The sequence below is a fragment of the Danio rerio genome, chromosome 14 (assembly GCF_049306965.1).
Source record: "Danio rerio strain Tuebingen ecotype United States chromosome 14, GRCz12tu, whole genome shotgun sequence".
NCBI classification, from domain to species: Eukaryota; Metazoa; Chordata; class Actinopteri; order Cypriniformes; family Danionidae; genus Danio; species Danio rerio.
Window position 1 is genome coordinate 25,494,165 of NC_133189.1, and position 18,762 is coordinate 25,512,926.

An 18,762-nucleotide genomic window follows, 5' to 3' on the forward strand; every position below is an offset into this window, starting at 1 on the left:
TCTTTAGATAAATCGAGTATTTCACAGTGGCTTGAGAATACTAAGTATTTGTTTTAAGGTAAAAAGGATAAAATGCTCTTGGTTTGGTGGTATTTTTTTTAATGATTTAAATGGCAACCTCTTAAAAACATATTTACCCTCTCAAAATTAAATTAAATTAAATTAAGTTGTTGTTGTTACGTTTTATTTCTTTCTATGTCTGCTGTTTCATTCTGATCAGTCTCCATTTCACTTGTATTTTTTTGCCTTTTATTGGTGGCTTGTCAAAACCAAAACATTTTGATGGAATATGCCCCTAAATGCATTTTAATTCAATAAACTGTCTGGTTTTGATACTTAGAGTTTGATGGTATGTCAGTTTCACTTGTAGTGGAAACCATTTGAACTTTGATGGTTTCTATTCCTTTTTGTTCAGTTCTAGCTAGTCCACTGATGATTCAGTCTCCTCGAGATGTAAAATCAATTGTCTGTCTGGGAGAGGAATTATTAGCGGATGATGAAGTGACAAGAAAACTGTCTACTAAATCTGTAAAAAAATGTTTGCTTAAATTTCATTGTGTTGTAGCTTATAAACCAACACTGACTGCTTAATGCTGAGATTGTTCTTGATCTGTGTCAAAGCAAATTATGTTTTTCATCAGCAGAGTTATGATGTGGTAAATCTACTTCTGTTGTGTGTTTCTCCTGAATTTGACGGTTTATTAGATTATGTCAAGCGTATTCAAGTAAACTGATTAATCAACATGAAGTGTCATTAGTGAAGTTGTAGAGTGAAGTTTGTATTCAGAGTGAAAACTTGTGGCATCATGTTAAGTCATATTAACAGTGAAACATCTTGGAGACGTGTAGTGAATGTTGTAATAGTTTCCAATTAAGAGTTCACCTCAGGATTTTCTCATGAGATTTAAAATCGTGAATTATTGTGTTATGAGAAAACGCACTGCCACATTCATGATTTTATTATTTTATTTTGATTTAAATGAAGACAGAATTATATTATATTATATTATATTATATTATATTATATTATATTATATTATATTATTATTTTGAACACCCAAGTCAAAAAAACAACAATATAATATAATATAATATAATATAATATAATATAATATAATATAATATAATATAATATAATATAATAATACTTGATTCTAATTAGTTTTTCACAACATTCCATGGTATGTTATTCCCAGATAACAACCTCCTGTACTGTACAGAGATGTGAAAAAATGTTTGCCCCCTTACTGATTTCTTTTTCTTTGCATGTTTGTCACATTTTAATGTTTCAGATCATCAAACAAATTGAAATATTGGCCAAAGTTTAACAAGCACATCATGCAGTTTTAAAATGAAGGTTTTAATTACTAAGGGAAACCAAATTAGAAAACTACATCACCCTGTGTGAAAAAGTGTTTGCTCCTTGTTTATCACTCTGGTTTGTCACACCTGAGTTCAATTTCTCTAGCCACACCCAGGCCTAAATACTGCCACACCAGTTCGCTTTTAAGTAATCACTTAAAAAAGGACCTGCCAGACAAAGTGAAGTAGACTAAAAGATGCATGTAGTGATGTAATAAGCAGGATAAAGTACATCCAGGCGGTTGTTTTTTTTTTGCAGAATAAGTCAGACAAATTTATAGCTTGTTGCATGTTGTTACAGACGCACTGACAACCCCCTAAAATAATATAAAACAAATATAAAAAATTAAATAAAATATATAAAAATAATATAAATATAAAATAAAATATATAAAACGTAAAAGAAAAAATATAGAAAATTAAATTAAAAATATAAAAGAAAATTAAATAAAATATGAAATATAATAAATAAAATATAAAATAAAATAAAATTTAATAAAATGGAAAATATATTATGGCCAAAATGAAAAGAATGAATATATAAGTATGTATCTGTGTGTGTAGAACATGTATGTGTAGAAGAAACTCTAGAGTATGAATTTAATGTCTTTGCATAGCTTAATCTTCTAAAAGTTGTTAAAGCTTGCAGTGCAGTCTACATTGTATGCAATCAGAAATATTTAAAATAAAGTATTGTTCTTGAGATACATTATATATTGGGAGTTATACATTTTTTTTCTTCTTTGCATAGACTGACTGTAGTTTCTGTCTCCTCTCTCAGGTATTAAATGAAGCAGTGGGTGCTCTCATGTACCACACAATCACCCTTATGAGGGAGGACCTGGAAAAGTTCAAAGCACTTCGTATAATTGTCCGCATTGGGAGCGGCTTTGATAATATCGACATAAAGTCTGCTGGAGACTTAGGTAATGCCTTGCCATTACATCCCACATGCTCGACAGCAGTGTGTTTATTTTCTGTATTAGGAGCGTAACCTCTCCACATCTGCAGGTATTGCCGTCTGCAACATGCCAGCAGCATCAGTAGAAGAGACTGCAGACTCCACCATGTGTCACATCCTAAATCTCTACCGACGCACCACCTGGTTGCACCAGGCTCTCCGGGAAGGCACGCGAGTCCAGAGTGTGGAACAGATTCGGGAGGTCGCATCTGGAGCAGCCCGAATCAGAGGAGAGACACTGGGAATCATTGGACTGGGTGCGTTGTCTCACTTAAATACATTTTGAATATCAGAATGAAGCCTGATCTACTTCCTTGTGTATTCTCTTAAGGTCCAATCTCTTAAGGTCTTTGCACGCTGAAGTCAGAAATTTTCCTATGCGTTTTTTGTATTAATATATAGAAACTAGGGCTGCTCGATTATGGCAAAAATCATAATCACAATTATTTCGGTCATAATTGTAATCACGATTATTCAAAACGATTATCAGTTGAAGTGAAAATTATTTGCCCTCCTGTGAATTATTTTTAAAAATAAATATTTCAGTTATGTTTAACAGAGCAAGGACATTTTTGGAGTATTTCCTATAATATTTTTTCTTCTGGAGAAAGTCTTTTTTTTTTTTTTTTCGGTTGGAATAAAAGTAAATTTAAATAAATAAAAATATTAAAATCAAATCATTTAGAAAAATAACATCAATCTTAGTAGTCTCCTTAAGCAATATATATATATTTTGAAGAAACTACTGCTATATTAATTACCCTAACTTGCCTAATTAAGCCTTTAAATCAGGGTTCTCAAACTCAAATTGGTGGGGGGCCATTTTAGTAACTGACAATTCACAGGAGGGCTGTTTCAACATTTAAACACAAGAACAAATTATGCATCTTAGGACAACAGACCTGATGTTTATATTTCAAGCATTACTGTTGCCAGTGATAATGCAAATCAGAACGTTTTTTGCTTCATACAACTGCTGAAATATATATGTGGCTGTTAAAATTAGCATGTTGACATTTAAATAGTCATAATAATGATAATAATAAATATTATTATTCTGTCCCAACCAATTATTGCAAAAGTTTAACAGTTAGGGTAAGAGCAGCAGAAACAATTTGGGTAACTTTACCGGCTTTACTGGCAATTGTTCTCAGTATCTTTCTTTTTTGTAAAGCTACAACAAAAAGGGGAAAAGTTAGTATATATTCACATTTACTTTAACAAGTTCAATTCAACTAGTAGTAGTTTTCATAGAAATCTCAATATGAGTGCAAATGCAGAAAATCTATTAAATGACCATTTCAATTGAATAAGCAAAACTGGATTATCGCATAAAAGATGTGCAAATAAAACAGTGTTTCCAACCAACGAGTCAAAGCAAAAAAAATCGGCACTTCCTGATTAACTGGCACCAAATATCAAAAACTGAATTGGCTGCAGTAGAAGAAGCTGCGTCAATCTTTTCTTTATTTAATAAATTACTTGCAATCCTGACACGCAATGAATGCGGTGTGACTTTTGAAGGTGTGAGACGCAGAGCACAGACGCTCTTGATTCTGGAGGTCATTAATAACATAATAACACTAATACTGAAACGGTGCAGGCGTTTTAGAATGACCAAAACAACATTTTAGATGGGTAACAGTGTGCACAGCCTGCTGGTTTGTCCATTTCACTCATTTTTTTATCCTCATATGATCTCTTATATCAAAATCACATGCCTTTTTTAATGCACATACTGTAATTTATTTGGTAAAATTGCAGAACAGGAACTACTGGGGAGGTCGGGGATGGAGATAGTAAGGCCCTATCTGATATGTCAAATTTAGATAAACAGCAGATGCATAAAATGAAATGTAATTTATCCCACATATCTGAAATGCATGTATTGTATACTCTCATCGCCATTACAATAATGTTGTGCAGCCCTAATCAGTTGTCATGCATTATGGCACGCTATATGAAAAGGTACAATTAAACAATGCATTGCGATCGCTTATTTGTTGTTTACGAATGTCTTGTATATAAAAATTGTGTAGTCTGAACTTGGCCTAAATGAGATATAAAGTATTTGTATTTATTTGTGCAATTTTAGTGTCTGTAAATGTAAATAGACTCCTGCAAACAACAAAACACATGCAATTATGGTGCATATGTAGTTATAAAATCACATAATTGAACAGAGATGCAATATCGTTTTCACTTGCTATTAAGTGGAAACTGTTCCAAATTTGTTTGCATTTCATCGACACTTTTGGCTCTTTTTTTTCCTGCTTTTGCAAGAACACAGGGGGACACACAAGTACTGTTGAATGAACAAACCAATTTATGCAGCAAAGCAAGTGAATGTGTAGGATATGGTTGCAACTGTGATTTAGATGATGAGTGTTTTGGTGCAGTGCACGGAAGTATGAATAAGTTGTTTTGATGCACTTTCCCCTACCAATCACAAAAGTAGACAGGCTCACTCATCCACTTGTAATCGGATCCATGAAGATGCCTCTTAAATAACAGGTGTAGACAGGGCCTGAAGAACTGTTCACAGGATAAAAAGAAAGTGATACAGATGTCAATGCTTAAAAATAAGATTGTCTTTTTTATGATCAATTTGTAAGGCGTTTAATGCAGTGTTCATTTTCTCTAATATTTTTCTTTATTAATAACTTTTGGTTATTTAAAATTTTCTATACAGGATAAATAAGATTTATTTTAAAATAAATGAACACTTGATTCTGGAAGAAAACGTACATTGTTTAAACGTGGCAGTAAAGACATTCCATAATGTTGAAAATATAGCTTTGTTTTAAATAAATCATGTTACTTTAAACTTTTTTTTTGTTTTTAAAAGAAATCTAAAAAAAACTATTTTTATAATATAACCATAACTTAGTTTCCAGAAAATAGATTACAGCATTGATAATCATGATACCATATCTTTAGAATCAAATGAGCTGATCAGAATGCTTTTCTGATGGATTGTATGACACTGAAGAGTGAAGTAATGATGCAAAAATCACATTACACAGAAAAAGTTCCGTTTTAAAATTGAACGTCAAGAATTTGGTTATTGTAAAATTAAAATAGTTTTAATTTAAGTTTTTAAGTTTTTTTTAGATGAAAGTATCAGTACTGTATGTTTGTTTTAAGGATAGCTATGAGCTAGTAAGCTCCAAAAACAGTGACAAAATTTAAGTTTCGAAGATGATGAACTTGATATAAACATCCAAAACTTGCAGTTTGTAAATTAAACGGATCAACGTTTTTGTTTTTTTTCATTCATACTTCAGTTTTTTTTATCAAGTTGTGTACCATCACAGTCAGAGCTATGATGCTGGCTTCTTTAAAAAAGGGAAGGGGGCTACTCTATGTCGCACTCTTTCTTCATGCTTCAGTTGAGATTATGTCAATAAGGTTGAATGAAATTTACATTTAGATGCACTTCATTAAATTCAGTTCTAAAAGTTTTTTTTCTTCTGTTGAAATCAAAAGAAAATATTAAAAAAAGTCAACAAAAAACAAAAGCAGTAACCATTGACTTCCATAGTTGTTTGTTTTTCTTACGGTGGAAGTCAATGGTTACATGTTTCTAACATTTACATGTTCCTTTTGTGTTCAACAATAGTGAGAAACTCATAAAGGTTTATAACCACTTCAGGTGGATTTAATAATGAGCAATTTTTCATTTTTGGATGAAATATTTTGGTGCAAGCTGTTTTGTTGTAGACAAGGGTTTGGGAGTAGACAGGTATTGCACTGAACTCATGTAATACAACAACACCTAAAGGCAAGGTTAAAGTGATATGCTGTGTGTACCCTTCAGGGCGTGTTGGACAGGCGGTGGCGCTGAGGGCAAAAGCGTTCGGCTTCAGTGTGATCTTCTACGACCCGTACCTGTCTGATGGGATGGAGCGAGCCCTGGGGCTGCAGAGAGTCAACACCCTACAGGACCTGCTCTTCCACAGCGACTGCGTCACTTTACACTGCAGTCTGAATGAGCACAACCACCATCTGATCAATGACTTCACCATCAAACAGGTCCTTCACACATTCAATGCTGCAAATAGGGGTGTGCAATACTAACAAAAATATTAATATAATTGGGGGGTTTTGAAATGACAATAATTACACAGTTTTTTGCAGCATGTTTTTTTGTTACTTGGCTGGTTAGGGCTGTCATTGAGAAATATCATGACAATAAAAATGCCAAAAATAAGATGGTGTCAGCAAGTCCCTGTCTTAATGAATAATTCATTGTGTTATTCATTCAAATGATTCGTTCAAAACTTGTTGACATAATTAGAAACGAAGCAAGTGACAAGTAGTGTTAATGAATCAATCATTGAATCAGTGGCTCATTAGATTTGTTTGAAATAGATCAAAGTCTGTCTAAGGAAAGTCATTTCACTCGACGACCATCTTTGAAAAGTCTCTCGGGCAGTATGCTCAGGAATTCTGTCTGAACGGGGAAACATCAAATTCTCTAAATGTTTACGATTACATTAAATATTTGGAATCACTAATAAAATTAAACAACATCAGTCTCATAAGCTTAGTTTCTAAATATCTAATTCAATCAAAATCAGCATATTTTCGGGTTGTCCAAGCTAATGCGCATGCACACTCGAGATCACGAGACCAACCTCATTTATGGCCGGTCTACACATTATCCTCCTCTGATTAGGGATCGTCTGGTCTCACTTGTCTTCTGAAGTAATGCACAACTTGATCTTGATTGCGAATCTCCTCTTGAAATGACATCGATTCTTTGTTTACAAGTTTGTTAGTTTGAGTAGTTGTTGTCATTTGATGTGCGCTTGACAAGATTGACTGTATCTCGCGTTAATTTCATACAGATTACAAAACCAAAAAACTTTAGTGGAGCACATCTAAAAGTGCAGATTTCAAGCTTTATGTGGATATATTTTCTACGTCTGTGAAGCAAGTGTTCACTAAGATTCCAGTGCTTTTGTTGACCACCAAACTGTCATTAAAGCACACGTCTGGGCCAAATTTTTCCGCTGTAGAAATGTCAGTCTATAGTGATCAATGATTGGCTCCTGTACCAGGAGTTTATTCTATAGCCTTTGAATAGATTCATTTAAAAAAAAAAGAATCAAAATTTTTACTCTGCTAAATTTAAACCTGTGTGTTTCAGTTTAAAAAATACACACAGGTCTAAAATGTGTCTTTAAAAAAACATTATTCAAATTTGTTTTAATATTTATTTAATAATAAAGTTTTTACATTTCACTAACATAGATTTCCGTAGCATCATCAGTCCTGGTAACTACTAAAATGTTTTCCATTTTGAGCTTTTCAAGTTTGCTTGCATAATGCCTCTAAAAACACAATCCAGTTATTATTTTTCCATAAGCAAAAGGCTGAGCAGGTTTTGTTGGTATTATTATTACAGTCTTGATAAAAAAAAATCAGTCATTAGAAATAACATTCATTTTAATTTAATTATTTGGAAAAATAAAAAAAATGTAGGCGGCACGGTGGCTCAGTGGTTAGCACTGTCACCTCACACCAAGAAGGTCATTGGTGGGCCAGTTGGTATTTCTGTGTGGAGTTTGCTTGTTCTCCCTGTGTTCTCGTGGGCTTCTTACAGGTGCTCTGGTTTCTGAAGACATGGTGTAGGTAAACTGGATGAACTAAATTGGCCATAGTGGATGAGTGCTTGTGAGTGTGGGTGTTTTCCAGTACTGGGTTGCAGCTGGAAGGGCATACGCTGTGTAAAACATATGCTGGAAAATCTGCTGTGCCGACCCCTGATAAATAAGGGATTAAGACTAAGAAAAATGAATGAATGAATGAATAAATGAATGAATGAATGTTTTTTTTTTTTTTTGCGCAGTGCTACTTTAAAAATACCACTCAAACATATATAAAAATGTCTGTGTAAATGTCTGTGTAATATACAGACGAAACAAACTCAGATATTCATATCAATACACCAACATAATTATAATGACATCATTTTCCTTCATTTAGCCTAAAATGCTTAAAAGCATATTTAAAGTATTATGCATTATAAACTACAAATACAAATCTAAAATAATTACAGCTTAATTATTAGGGACAAACTCCAAGCCTTCTGACAAAGCATATATGACTTTTTTGCACTGGGATTAAAGTATTGCACTTTTAATTTTTCATTTTTGATCCTGAAGGTACTTTTGGTTTCTAATGTAAATTCGAAATTAGTGTAAAATAACATTAATAATAAAGCACCTATTTTGCTAAAATGTATGATGTTTGCAGTAACACCGTAATTATCACAAACAAATTGTAAATTAGGATAAACGAGAATGAGTTCATCTTTTGTTTGCTAAACTGCTGCATAAAGTCAATATCAATATCTGTGCTGAGATGTGTGACAATTGAAAAAATGATAATCTTGCTTGCTTATCTATGTCAAATCCTTTAAAACATAATTCAAGGGTTATTTTTTTGCTTTCATAACATAAATTCCAACTGCATTCTATTATATTTGATTACACAGTAAATGCTTTCAGGCTCCATGTCATGCCTAACAACTTAGCTGTGGTAAATTCACTGTAAACCACAGTTTCTTGGTGCTTATTACTTTAATATCACAACCTCGTTTGTTTCTGCTCATTATTTTTCACCAACTCTAGATGCGTCAAGGCGCCTTCCTAGTGAACACTGCGCGTGGTGGTCTTGTGGATGAGAAAGCTCTGGCTCAGGCTCTGAAAGAGGGCAGAATACGAGGAGCAGCACTGGACGTCCACGAGACAGAGCCCTTCAGGTGAATAACAGCATTTCATGTAACATTTCACATTTCCTCTGACATTTGTTCGATCGCTTGCTCCAAAACTCATTTTTATTCCACCCCTTGCCTGTGAAGGTTTTTATCGCAATGTGTTATTTGGCTTCAAGCTGCACAGACAAAACACTGGCGTGTTTGCTGAGAATGCGATATTAGGGATCTAAAGTATGTGAGCTGCTTCCCAAAAGAAGTTTCTGAGGAAACAAACTGGAATGTGAAACGCTGGAATTTATACTTCATCAGTAGTAGTGGCTTTTTTATTTATACATTAAGGAGTGATGAAATTATTTGTGAAACACAATTAAAGGTGTATTTGACAGCAAGACTGAGATTTGGTCAAATTGGGTCAAAATTCTTAAATGCTAAATATGAAAGCCAGTGTTACTTGTATTTTTTTTAATATAGTTTGTGTGGTACTGTTCATTTACAGTAAGGTTTTATGGTAAAACTTCAACATAAAGGACTATTAGTAATGTTAGTTAATTCATTTACTACTAGCATAAATTAAGTATTGCTCATCCTAAAGCATTTATTAATCATATTTCAACAGAGCTGGGCAATATGGCAAAAATACAATCAAATAGTTATTTTCCATATTGAACGATAACGATTTATATTTTGATGTAAGTTGTTAATGCTTTCTGATTTAAAAGAGTCCCTCAACAATGACTGAAGCCACAAAAATGAGATGGTCCACTGAGTAGCATAACATTTTCGGCCGATAAATTCGAAAATTTGGCTGAAAATTGGGTACATCCCTAATATCAACACACTTCTAGATTTCCATTGTTGCAAATTTCTGCTGTGTGATTGGCTCTTAGATCAATATAGAGTAAAAAAAGTCTAAATTTATTGATATTCAATATAATATCGTTTATCAGCCCAGTCCTAGTTCAACATCTACTAATGCATTATTAACATCCAAAAATGAGCTTGGTAACATTAGTCAGTGCACTGTCAGTTAACATGAACTATCAATAAACTATTTATTTTCCTTAACTAACATTATTAATGATTAATAAATAAATACTATTTTAATTGATTGTTCCTTAGCTACATTTACTAATGGACGCTTTGGGTGTATGGCAATACATACTAAATGCACCGTATAAATGTGCATTAATTACTCACTTATTATTAGATAACTTAATTATTTTTTATGAACTACCAATAAATAATAACTCAACAGGACATACAGGTGAAGTCAAAATTATTAAACCCTCTGAATTATTAGCACCCCCTGTTTATTTTTTCCCCAATTTCTGTTTAATGGAGAGAAGATTTTTCATCACATTTCTAAACATAATAGTTTTATTAAGTAATTTTTAATGATGGATTTATTTAATCTTTGCTATGATGACAGTAAATAATATTTGACTAGATATTTTTCAAGACACTTCTATACAGCTTAAAGTGACATTTAAAGGCTTAACTAGGTTAATTAGGGTAACTAGGCAGGTTAGGGTAATTAGGCAAGTTATTGTGTAACGATGGTATGTTCTGTAAAACTTAAAATGGTGTTTTAAAAAATTAAAAACTGATTTTATTCTTGCCAAAATAATACAAATCAGACTTTCTCCAAAAGAGAAAATATTATCAGACATACTGTGAAAATTTCTTTGCTCTGTTAAACATCATTTGGGAAATATTAAAAAAATAATAATTCAAAGGGGGGCTAATAATTCTAATTCTGTATATTTGTTAATGTAACATTTAAAACCCCGTTCTTAAGATAAAAAGTTACATGTTAAAGTTCGCGTAAATCTGAATTTGCTGATTGTTAGCTGTTTTGCCGCCAAATCAATGCAAGCAGCTGATTCCTCCCCTACATAAACGCACACACATAATGCATACACCCAATGAGCTTATTACTTGTGGGAATTTATTATCATTATTCTAGGTTTTGGTTGTGTGTTTGTGATTTTGTTGTTGATTGTTTTATATATATATATATATATATATATATATATATATATATATATATATATATATATAAAACAAAAGAAAACGTAAACTTTAAGTCTGGTTACCAGATTTGTTAGAAGTGAAAGTTTGAAAAACTGAACTGTTGTGAAAGTGAACTTTATTTCTTTAAATTAATTATTAAGTGTTTTATTTACCTTTATATTGCAGGAAAGATGAATACGTGTTCCTTTTCTATACTAATTGTTATATTTCTCCTGAGAAAAATATAATTGTATTTGAAAATTAAGTGATTTTGTTGAGATATATATATATATATATATATATATATATATATTTTGTTGAGATATATATATATATATATATAATTTTTTTTTTTTCTGTTGTGTATCAAAAGGTGTTTTGTTAAAAATGTCATTTGTGGCTTACGAGTTATCTAGGTTTCTCTAAAGCTAATTTTAAATGATTGACTTTTATTTTGTCTAGTTCCCGAAAAACAATAAAAATATGAATTATCTGAGGTTTGTGCATTCACCACTGTTACAGACTATTATTTCAGTATATTGGTGTACTTCCAACTGAAATGGATTATTAAGCAGGGGGTTTTCATTTTGTGCATCATTCTCTTATAACAAACTAATGTTAAGAGGGGCGTGGTTAAGAATATTCTTGCTGAAGCTGTCAAACTGACGTCAACAGAAAAGGACCACCAGACTTAGATTGAAGGTTAACAAACAAACATTTTGCAGGGATTAATTGTTCTCCTAAACATTGTAAATTTAAATTTCACACTAACTTTTTTTATAAGTTAATGATTTGTGAACATTTTTATTAGTTAACATTAACTGTAAATTAAGAACTGTAGATATTAACTCTACACAAAACAAAAACATTGCTCATTTTTACTTCATGTTCATTGGTGCATTAACTAATGTCACCCAATTAGACATATTTTGGGTTATGATTTATCTTAAGGTCTCCTTGTTACTGTGGAACTATTCATTTATTGATTGGGTATTATTAATTAACTACATTTACTTACTGTATGGTTAAGGTTGATAAATGCATTTTAGATTTATTTGCAGGTAATTGTGCATTATTAAATGTAGTTACTCCAATTAGTACGTGGAACATGTGGAACAAGGACAGCATTAAAACAAAGTGTTGCCATATTTTGAATTAACGTATATTTTAATATTTTATAGTTGGTTTACATTAGTCTAAACTTTTCATTCCATTATATTTAAACTTACAGCATGAAAATGTTTTGAATATTTTTAGTTTTTTAAATGGTAATACTAGCTCTGAAGCAATGCTTTTGCAGAATATTTCAGTTACGTCCGGGGCAGGAAAAGTTTGGAATTAATAATAAAATTAGTCACACTTAATTTGAAGGTACAATTCTCACTGAGTTTCCCAGTGCTAGGTTGCAGCTGGAAGGGCATCTGCTGCGTAAAACATATGCTGTATAAGTTGGCGGTTCATTTCGCTGTGGCGACCCCAGATTAATAAAAGGACTAAGCCGAAAATAAAATAAATGAATGTATTCTCACTGATAACCAGGGCTTTACATTAACACCCGCCAACCCGCCAAATGCGGGCAGATTTCAGCTCTGGCGGGTTAGACAGACACCTTCACTAGCCACTTTGGCTGGTTGGAAATCATTTTTAAATTGTAGTTTTACCCACAGTCCTGCTGCTTTTGAGAGCTCAAGATAAAAAACACATATTCTTTTGTAAGCAGTAGCAGTCACTGCTTTCATTTGAATTATTCTTTGAACAGATTAACAGGCCTATACTAACCGTGTGCATGTGAACATCCTTTCATTATCACACACAGTATGTTTCACCTGCTTTCTTTTGCTTAGTTCTTTTTGTTAATATGCTTTAATTATTTTTTTTACAATAACATTGCTTTAATGGGAGAAACATTGTGGCTAAGAAATACTTATTTGGTGTGGTCAGAGATAAATTTGTTAAATCCTTTGAGCCGTAAAAAGAAAATGAATTGTTAATTCTGTGTGAACATGACCAGCATGTGACCATTTAAACACATTTAAACAAACCAAATAGCAGTGCAGTTGTCAGAAACATGTCTCCTTGCAGCAGACTGTCATTTGTGTGACTCTCTTGTGTGTGTCAGTTTTAGTCAAGGACCCCTTAAAGACGCCCCCAACCTTATCTGCACCCCTCATGCGGCGTGGTACAGTGAACAGGCCTCGATTGAGATGCGGGAGGAGGCGGCACGGGAGATCCGACGAGCTATTACTGGTACACCCTCACATCATAACACCATCAGTTCCACTTTTTAATGACAAATGTCAATTGATACGAGAGCATTGGGTGTCTGACCCCTTTCACCCGTCCAGTAAAAAAAAAAACATTCTTTAGCTCAACAGCTTTGATGTGCTGTTATCATTAGCCATGCTGCTACCATACACATTTATGAATTAAACAAACATGTTCAATATTACTTAAATCATTTCTGAATGAAACCTTATTTCCAACACGTGTAGTGTATCAAATTGTCACTTACAATAGAATTGCTGCAAAAAATCACGAATAAAAATTGAAAGAGAATCTGCAACAGGGGAAACCACTGTAGCTTTGTTTTGTACATAATAAATGACCCAGAGTTTGCAGACGATACATGCAGTTAACTTTTCTTTATAAAAAAAAAACATAGAACAAAGCCTGGTTAAATTTTTTTTTTATGTTGGTGTAAAACCACTTGGAAACCTCATCTTGAAACATTTAGCTTCTCTTATGCTGACAATAGATTTATAAACCATTCTCTTAAGATGTTTGGCTCATACTGTATATTCAAGAGTGTCACAGAAATGTAGGTCACGTGGAACAGCACTTACTGTAAACCGTTTACTATTTGTTCACATTTTGAAGTGTGAACAAAGCTGCTGATGTGGAAAAGATCCCAGTGCCTTGCTTCAGATGACATCTTTACAGAATTACACCACATTCTTTGCGATTTGATAATTCAGCTAAACCAGTGCATTCTTAAAGGTATAGTTTACCTAAAACTGAGACTTCTGTTATTGTTAACTTACACTTTACTTGCCAAAAACCTGTTTAAGCTGTTGAACACAAAAGAAGTTACTTTGTAAAATAATAAAAACCTGTAACCATTGACTTCCATAGTTTTTGTTTTTTCTACAGTTGAAGTCAGTGGTTAACATTTTTCAGAATATCTTCTTTTGTATTTAACAGAATAAAGAAACTTGTAAAGGTTTGTAAGCATTTGAGGGTGAGGAAATAGTGAGTATATTTTCATTTTTTGGTAAACTATCCTTTTAAGTGGGGCTTTTAAAGTGAACTGGCGAGTGGCTGTTTCAAATATTCACTAACAATGTCATTTGGTGCTTGTCGAATGATCATTTTTGCCGCTGCCTTATAATGAATGTGTGTTCCTCCTCCAGGTCGCATTCCAGACAGTCTGAAGAACTGCGTGAACAAAGAGTTCCTCACACAGACCACGCATTGGGCCGGCATGGACCCTGCAGTTGTTCATCCAGAGCTCAATGGAGCCTACAGGTAAAACACACTACTGACAAGTCACTTCTTCTCGACTCAATGGAGCATACGTAAATATATATAGCTCAGTATAAATGAGTACACCCCATTTTGAAAATAAATATGTTTTCATTTGATCCATTTCTCAGTTAATATAGGTAATGTATTTTGGTGCATTTAAACAAAACTGATTTATTAAAGTTGTATTTTTATTAAAATAAGATTTTTGTCACCAAACATGATAATACAATTAAATTCAAGCAAAATATTGAAAAAATAAATGACAACCTACGAAATTTCAACTATTAAAAAAAAATTCTTCACTTGATTTTTCCTCCTTAAAAAAAAAAAATAATAATAATATTTTTCTCTGACATATAAATTTGGCTGTACTAGTTTATAGATCGTTATCTTTAGTATTTTGTTAGATAAGCTCCAGATTTGGCTTGAGTACTGACTAATCTATATATTCATATGATTCATAATATTCATTTTACAAAACAAAAGATAAACAAATGTGTAAACAGTAGTTGAGAGAAATAGGCTTTTTGTGTACATAGAAAAAGATTCAAATCTCTGAGTATCTAAAAAATGGGAGCAAAACAAATGTGTTGGCATTCTATTTTTGTTAGTGTACATTTAATAACATGAACTAATGGAAGCTTATTGTAAAGTGTGAACAAAACTGTGTACAATCTAAAAAAAAAAATAAAAAAGGTGTATTTTGTAGGCCTTAAAGCACTCGGGAAAGTTGGTTCTTTACTAAAAATGTATGCTTTTATTCACATTTTATGCATCTCTTATTGGTCAAAATGGACCCAAATGCATAATTATTAGGATTATTATACACATACAATTGAAGTTGGAATCATCAGCCCTTTTGTCAAATTTGAATTCTTTTATATTTTTTTCCAAGTTCTGTTTAACGGAGAGAAGACTTTTTTCAACACATTTCTAAACTGATTTCTTTTATCTTTGCCATGATGATTGTCATTTTTTAAGATACTAGTATTCAGCTTAAAGTGACATTTAAACATTAAACTAGGTTAATTAGGTTAACTAGGCAAGTTAGGCATAGGTAGGGCCACCCGGAATCTGTGCGCACAGATTTCTGCAGATTTTTAGCCTATCATAAATTCTGTTTATTTACTTGAGCAAATGTGTGTAATTCTTTATTTATTCAGTTTTTTTTATTAATATCAGTAATATTATTGACTAATGTGAAAATGTTCATCTGATTTATGTACAATGCAGTTTGTACAGTAATATTTTCTGTCTTTTACTAAATATATTATATGACAAATTTGCTTTATTTACCAAATAAAGTGGATCTAATTGGATTTGTGCTTTAAACATTAAATAAAAGTTAAAAAGATATTATTTTTTTATTTCATATATTAAGGTTTTAGTTATGATACTCCCAAAAAACTTCCACAGAAATCCGCAGACTTTTACCAAAATTCTCTGCAGAAAGAGCAAAAAACGTCCGCAGATTCCGTCTGGCCCTAGGCATAGGCAAATCACTAGCTGCGTCCCAAATCGCATACTTATGCACTATTCTACGCCATTTTGTAGTATAAATAGTGTAAGTAGTGTGTTCACACTGAAAACTTTAAAAATAATAAGTGCACTTTAATTACCCGGATGATGCACTCATTCAGCCGCTAAAATGAAGTGTGTAATGATGGACACTTCACGCACTCAACGACCGCAGGTTTGCTTACGTAGCGGAAGGGGCGGAGCTATCGGACGCACATGTTGAATAACTTTATTTATTTTGGATGGTGAAAGCAAAATTCTCCTACGAGAGTGATTATAGCGCCTCCGGATGGTAAATGCGGCAATACTCACGGCAGGTATTACTTGATAATTCAGTCGTTTATTTCACTGATTTGGCAACAGTCAAACGTCATCAGGGAAACGGTTTGAATTTCCGCTTAGTAAAAAAACATTAGTGTGCCATTTGGGACGACACTACATACATATACTATCCTGTTGAGTGTGTAAGTGCATAAGTACATAGTGCATGAGTGCATAGTGTATAGTGTGCCATTTGGGACGCAGCTACTGTATAACAGTGGCTTGTTCTGTAGACAATTGAAAAAAAAAAAGTTGCTTAAGGGGGTTGATAATTAACGACTTTAAAATAGTTTTAAAACACTTTTATTCTAGCTGAAATAAAACAAATAAGACTTTCTTCAGAAGAAAAAAATATTATTGGAAATACAGTGAAAATGTCTCCATTAAATCATCAAAAAGAATACATATTTTACATGAGGGCTTATAATTTTGCTCAACTGTAGATCTGTACTGCATATACAAACAGTTAAAGTTAAATTATTAGCCCCCTCTTTGATTTATTTATTTATTTATTTATTTTTAAATATTTACCAAATTATTTTTAACAGGGCAAGTAAACTTATAGTATGTCTGATAATATTTTTTCTTCTGGAAAAAGTCTTATTAGTTTTATTTCGGCAAGAATAAAAGCAGTTTTAAATTTTTTAAACACCATTTTAGGGACAAAATGATTAGCCTCTTTAAGCTAATTATTTTTTCGACTGTCTACAGAACACACAATTGCTATACAATAGCTGGCCTAATTATCCTAACCTGCCTAGTTGACTTAAATAACCTAGTTAAGCCTTTAAATGTCACTTTAAGCTGTATAGAAGCGTCTTGAAAAATATCTAGTCAAATATTATTTACTGTCATCATGGCAAAGATGAAATAAATCAGTTATTAGAGATGAGTTATTAAAACTATTAAGTTTAGAAATGTGTTGAAAAAATCTGCTCTCCGTTAAACAGAAATTAGGGAAAAAAATAAACAGGTGGTCTAATAATTCAGGGGGGCTAATAGGTCTGACTTCAACTGTATATTGCTAATGTTGCTAATTAATATTTAACATTATCCCACCTCCGCAGGTACCCTCCAGGCGTAGTGAGCCACGCTTCAGGGGGTCTACCTCCACCAGTGGAGGGCATCATGCCAAGTGCAGTGCCCATAACTCACAGCCTGCCTACAGTAGCCCACCCCCCACACGCCCCTTCACCCGGACAAACCGGCAAACCTGAACCCGATAGAGAGCAGCACCCCAACGAACAGTTGTAGCCCCCCTCATCTTCAAACGTACCACTATAAAACTCTCCTGGTCCTTCTTAACCCCAAAGAAGAGGAGCGGAAACAGGCTCCCGGGCTCAGAACCAGCCACAAAAAACAACCACGACTAGCCAAACTCTGACTGAACGGGTGGACTGCGCTCTTTGAAGTATCTAATGGGGAATAAAGCAACAACAAAAACAAAAGAGAGAGAAAATCATGTGGATTTTAAACTCCCTGATGCAAAATCCTGCTGTTTTAGATTGTAGTCTGTCCAAGTGCAGTGGGCGATCTTTTATCTGTTATTTTGTCTGTCTAATGGGTTTCATTGTTAAAACAACTGTAGCTATTACATGAATGTAACCTGTTTGTGTACAGTTTTTAGGATATGATCAATGGTTTGTAGATGAGAAATTAAAAAACCCGAAACAGCATTAAGGGAGGCATCTTACCACCTGATTATAGATATGATGAAAAGCATATTAGTTCAGCTCGTTTGTTTTTCAAAAGCCCCGAAAGAGGCGGGATTTGCACACCCTCTCAGGAAAATTTATTTCCCCCCTTCCTACATTTCTTCCTTTTAAATTAAACCACATAGTGCATTGTTTTTTTTACCCATTTGTCTTTTATAGTCAGTACAGTACCTTAAAGAACTACAGTCAGTATGGTTTTATTTTCGGAGCATGTATTACCTTATGTGTTAAAAAAAGAAAACAGAAAAAAATAGTTTTTTTTACACGAAAATTTCACCGAAAAAAAATATTGACGAAAACAAACAAAACAAAACAAAACAAAACTCAACAAAAACAAATTTGTCTTGTGCAAAGCTGTTATGCTTGCCTGTTTGTGTGTGACTTGATTGTACCGTGTGTTTTCGAGGATGCCGGGATAGTTGCAGCTCTCCATCGCCTACATAGTTTCCTTCCTGGTAAAGTGGTAGGCTAGCAATATACATACTATATATACTATGAGATATTAATATTTTTTGTTAAACAGAATCCAAAAAGAAATGTTTGTGACTGTATGCATTTGTATGAATTATTTTAAATGAAATAAAAGTCTGAGTTAAATGACTATGGGATGTTTTTTTCAG

At 33.0% G+C, this 18,762-nt stretch overlaps 2 protein-coding genes across 14 annotated transcripts in view; both read left to right on the plus strand.

Annotated features, from left to right (window-relative positions):
• Positions 1–18,743, plus strand: part of ctbp1 (C-terminal binding protein 1) — a 59,613-nt gene extending 40,870 nt beyond the window's left edge. For 12 of the 13 annotated variants that reach the window (XM_068213242.2, XM_073921591.1, XM_073921593.1 and 9 more), the window contains 7 exons: positions 2,144–2,288; positions 2,374–2,580; positions 6,144–6,358; positions 8,965–9,095; positions 13,183–13,310; positions 14,474–14,588; positions 17,495–18,743. In XM_068213242.2, coding sequence (XP_068069343.1) covers positions 2,144–2,288; positions 2,374–2,580; positions 6,144–6,358; positions 8,965–9,095; positions 13,183–13,310; positions 14,474–14,588; positions 17,495–17,681 — 1,128 coding nt within the window. In that variant the 3' untranslated portion in view covers positions 17,682–18,743. 13 annotated transcript variants of the gene reach the window in all.
• The window catches only part of aldob (aldolase b, fructose-bisphosphate), a 509,131-nt gene that overhangs the window by 85,901 nt on the left and 404,468 nt on the right, over positions 1–18,762 (plus strand). The gene's annotated exons all lie outside the window — the stretch shown is intronic.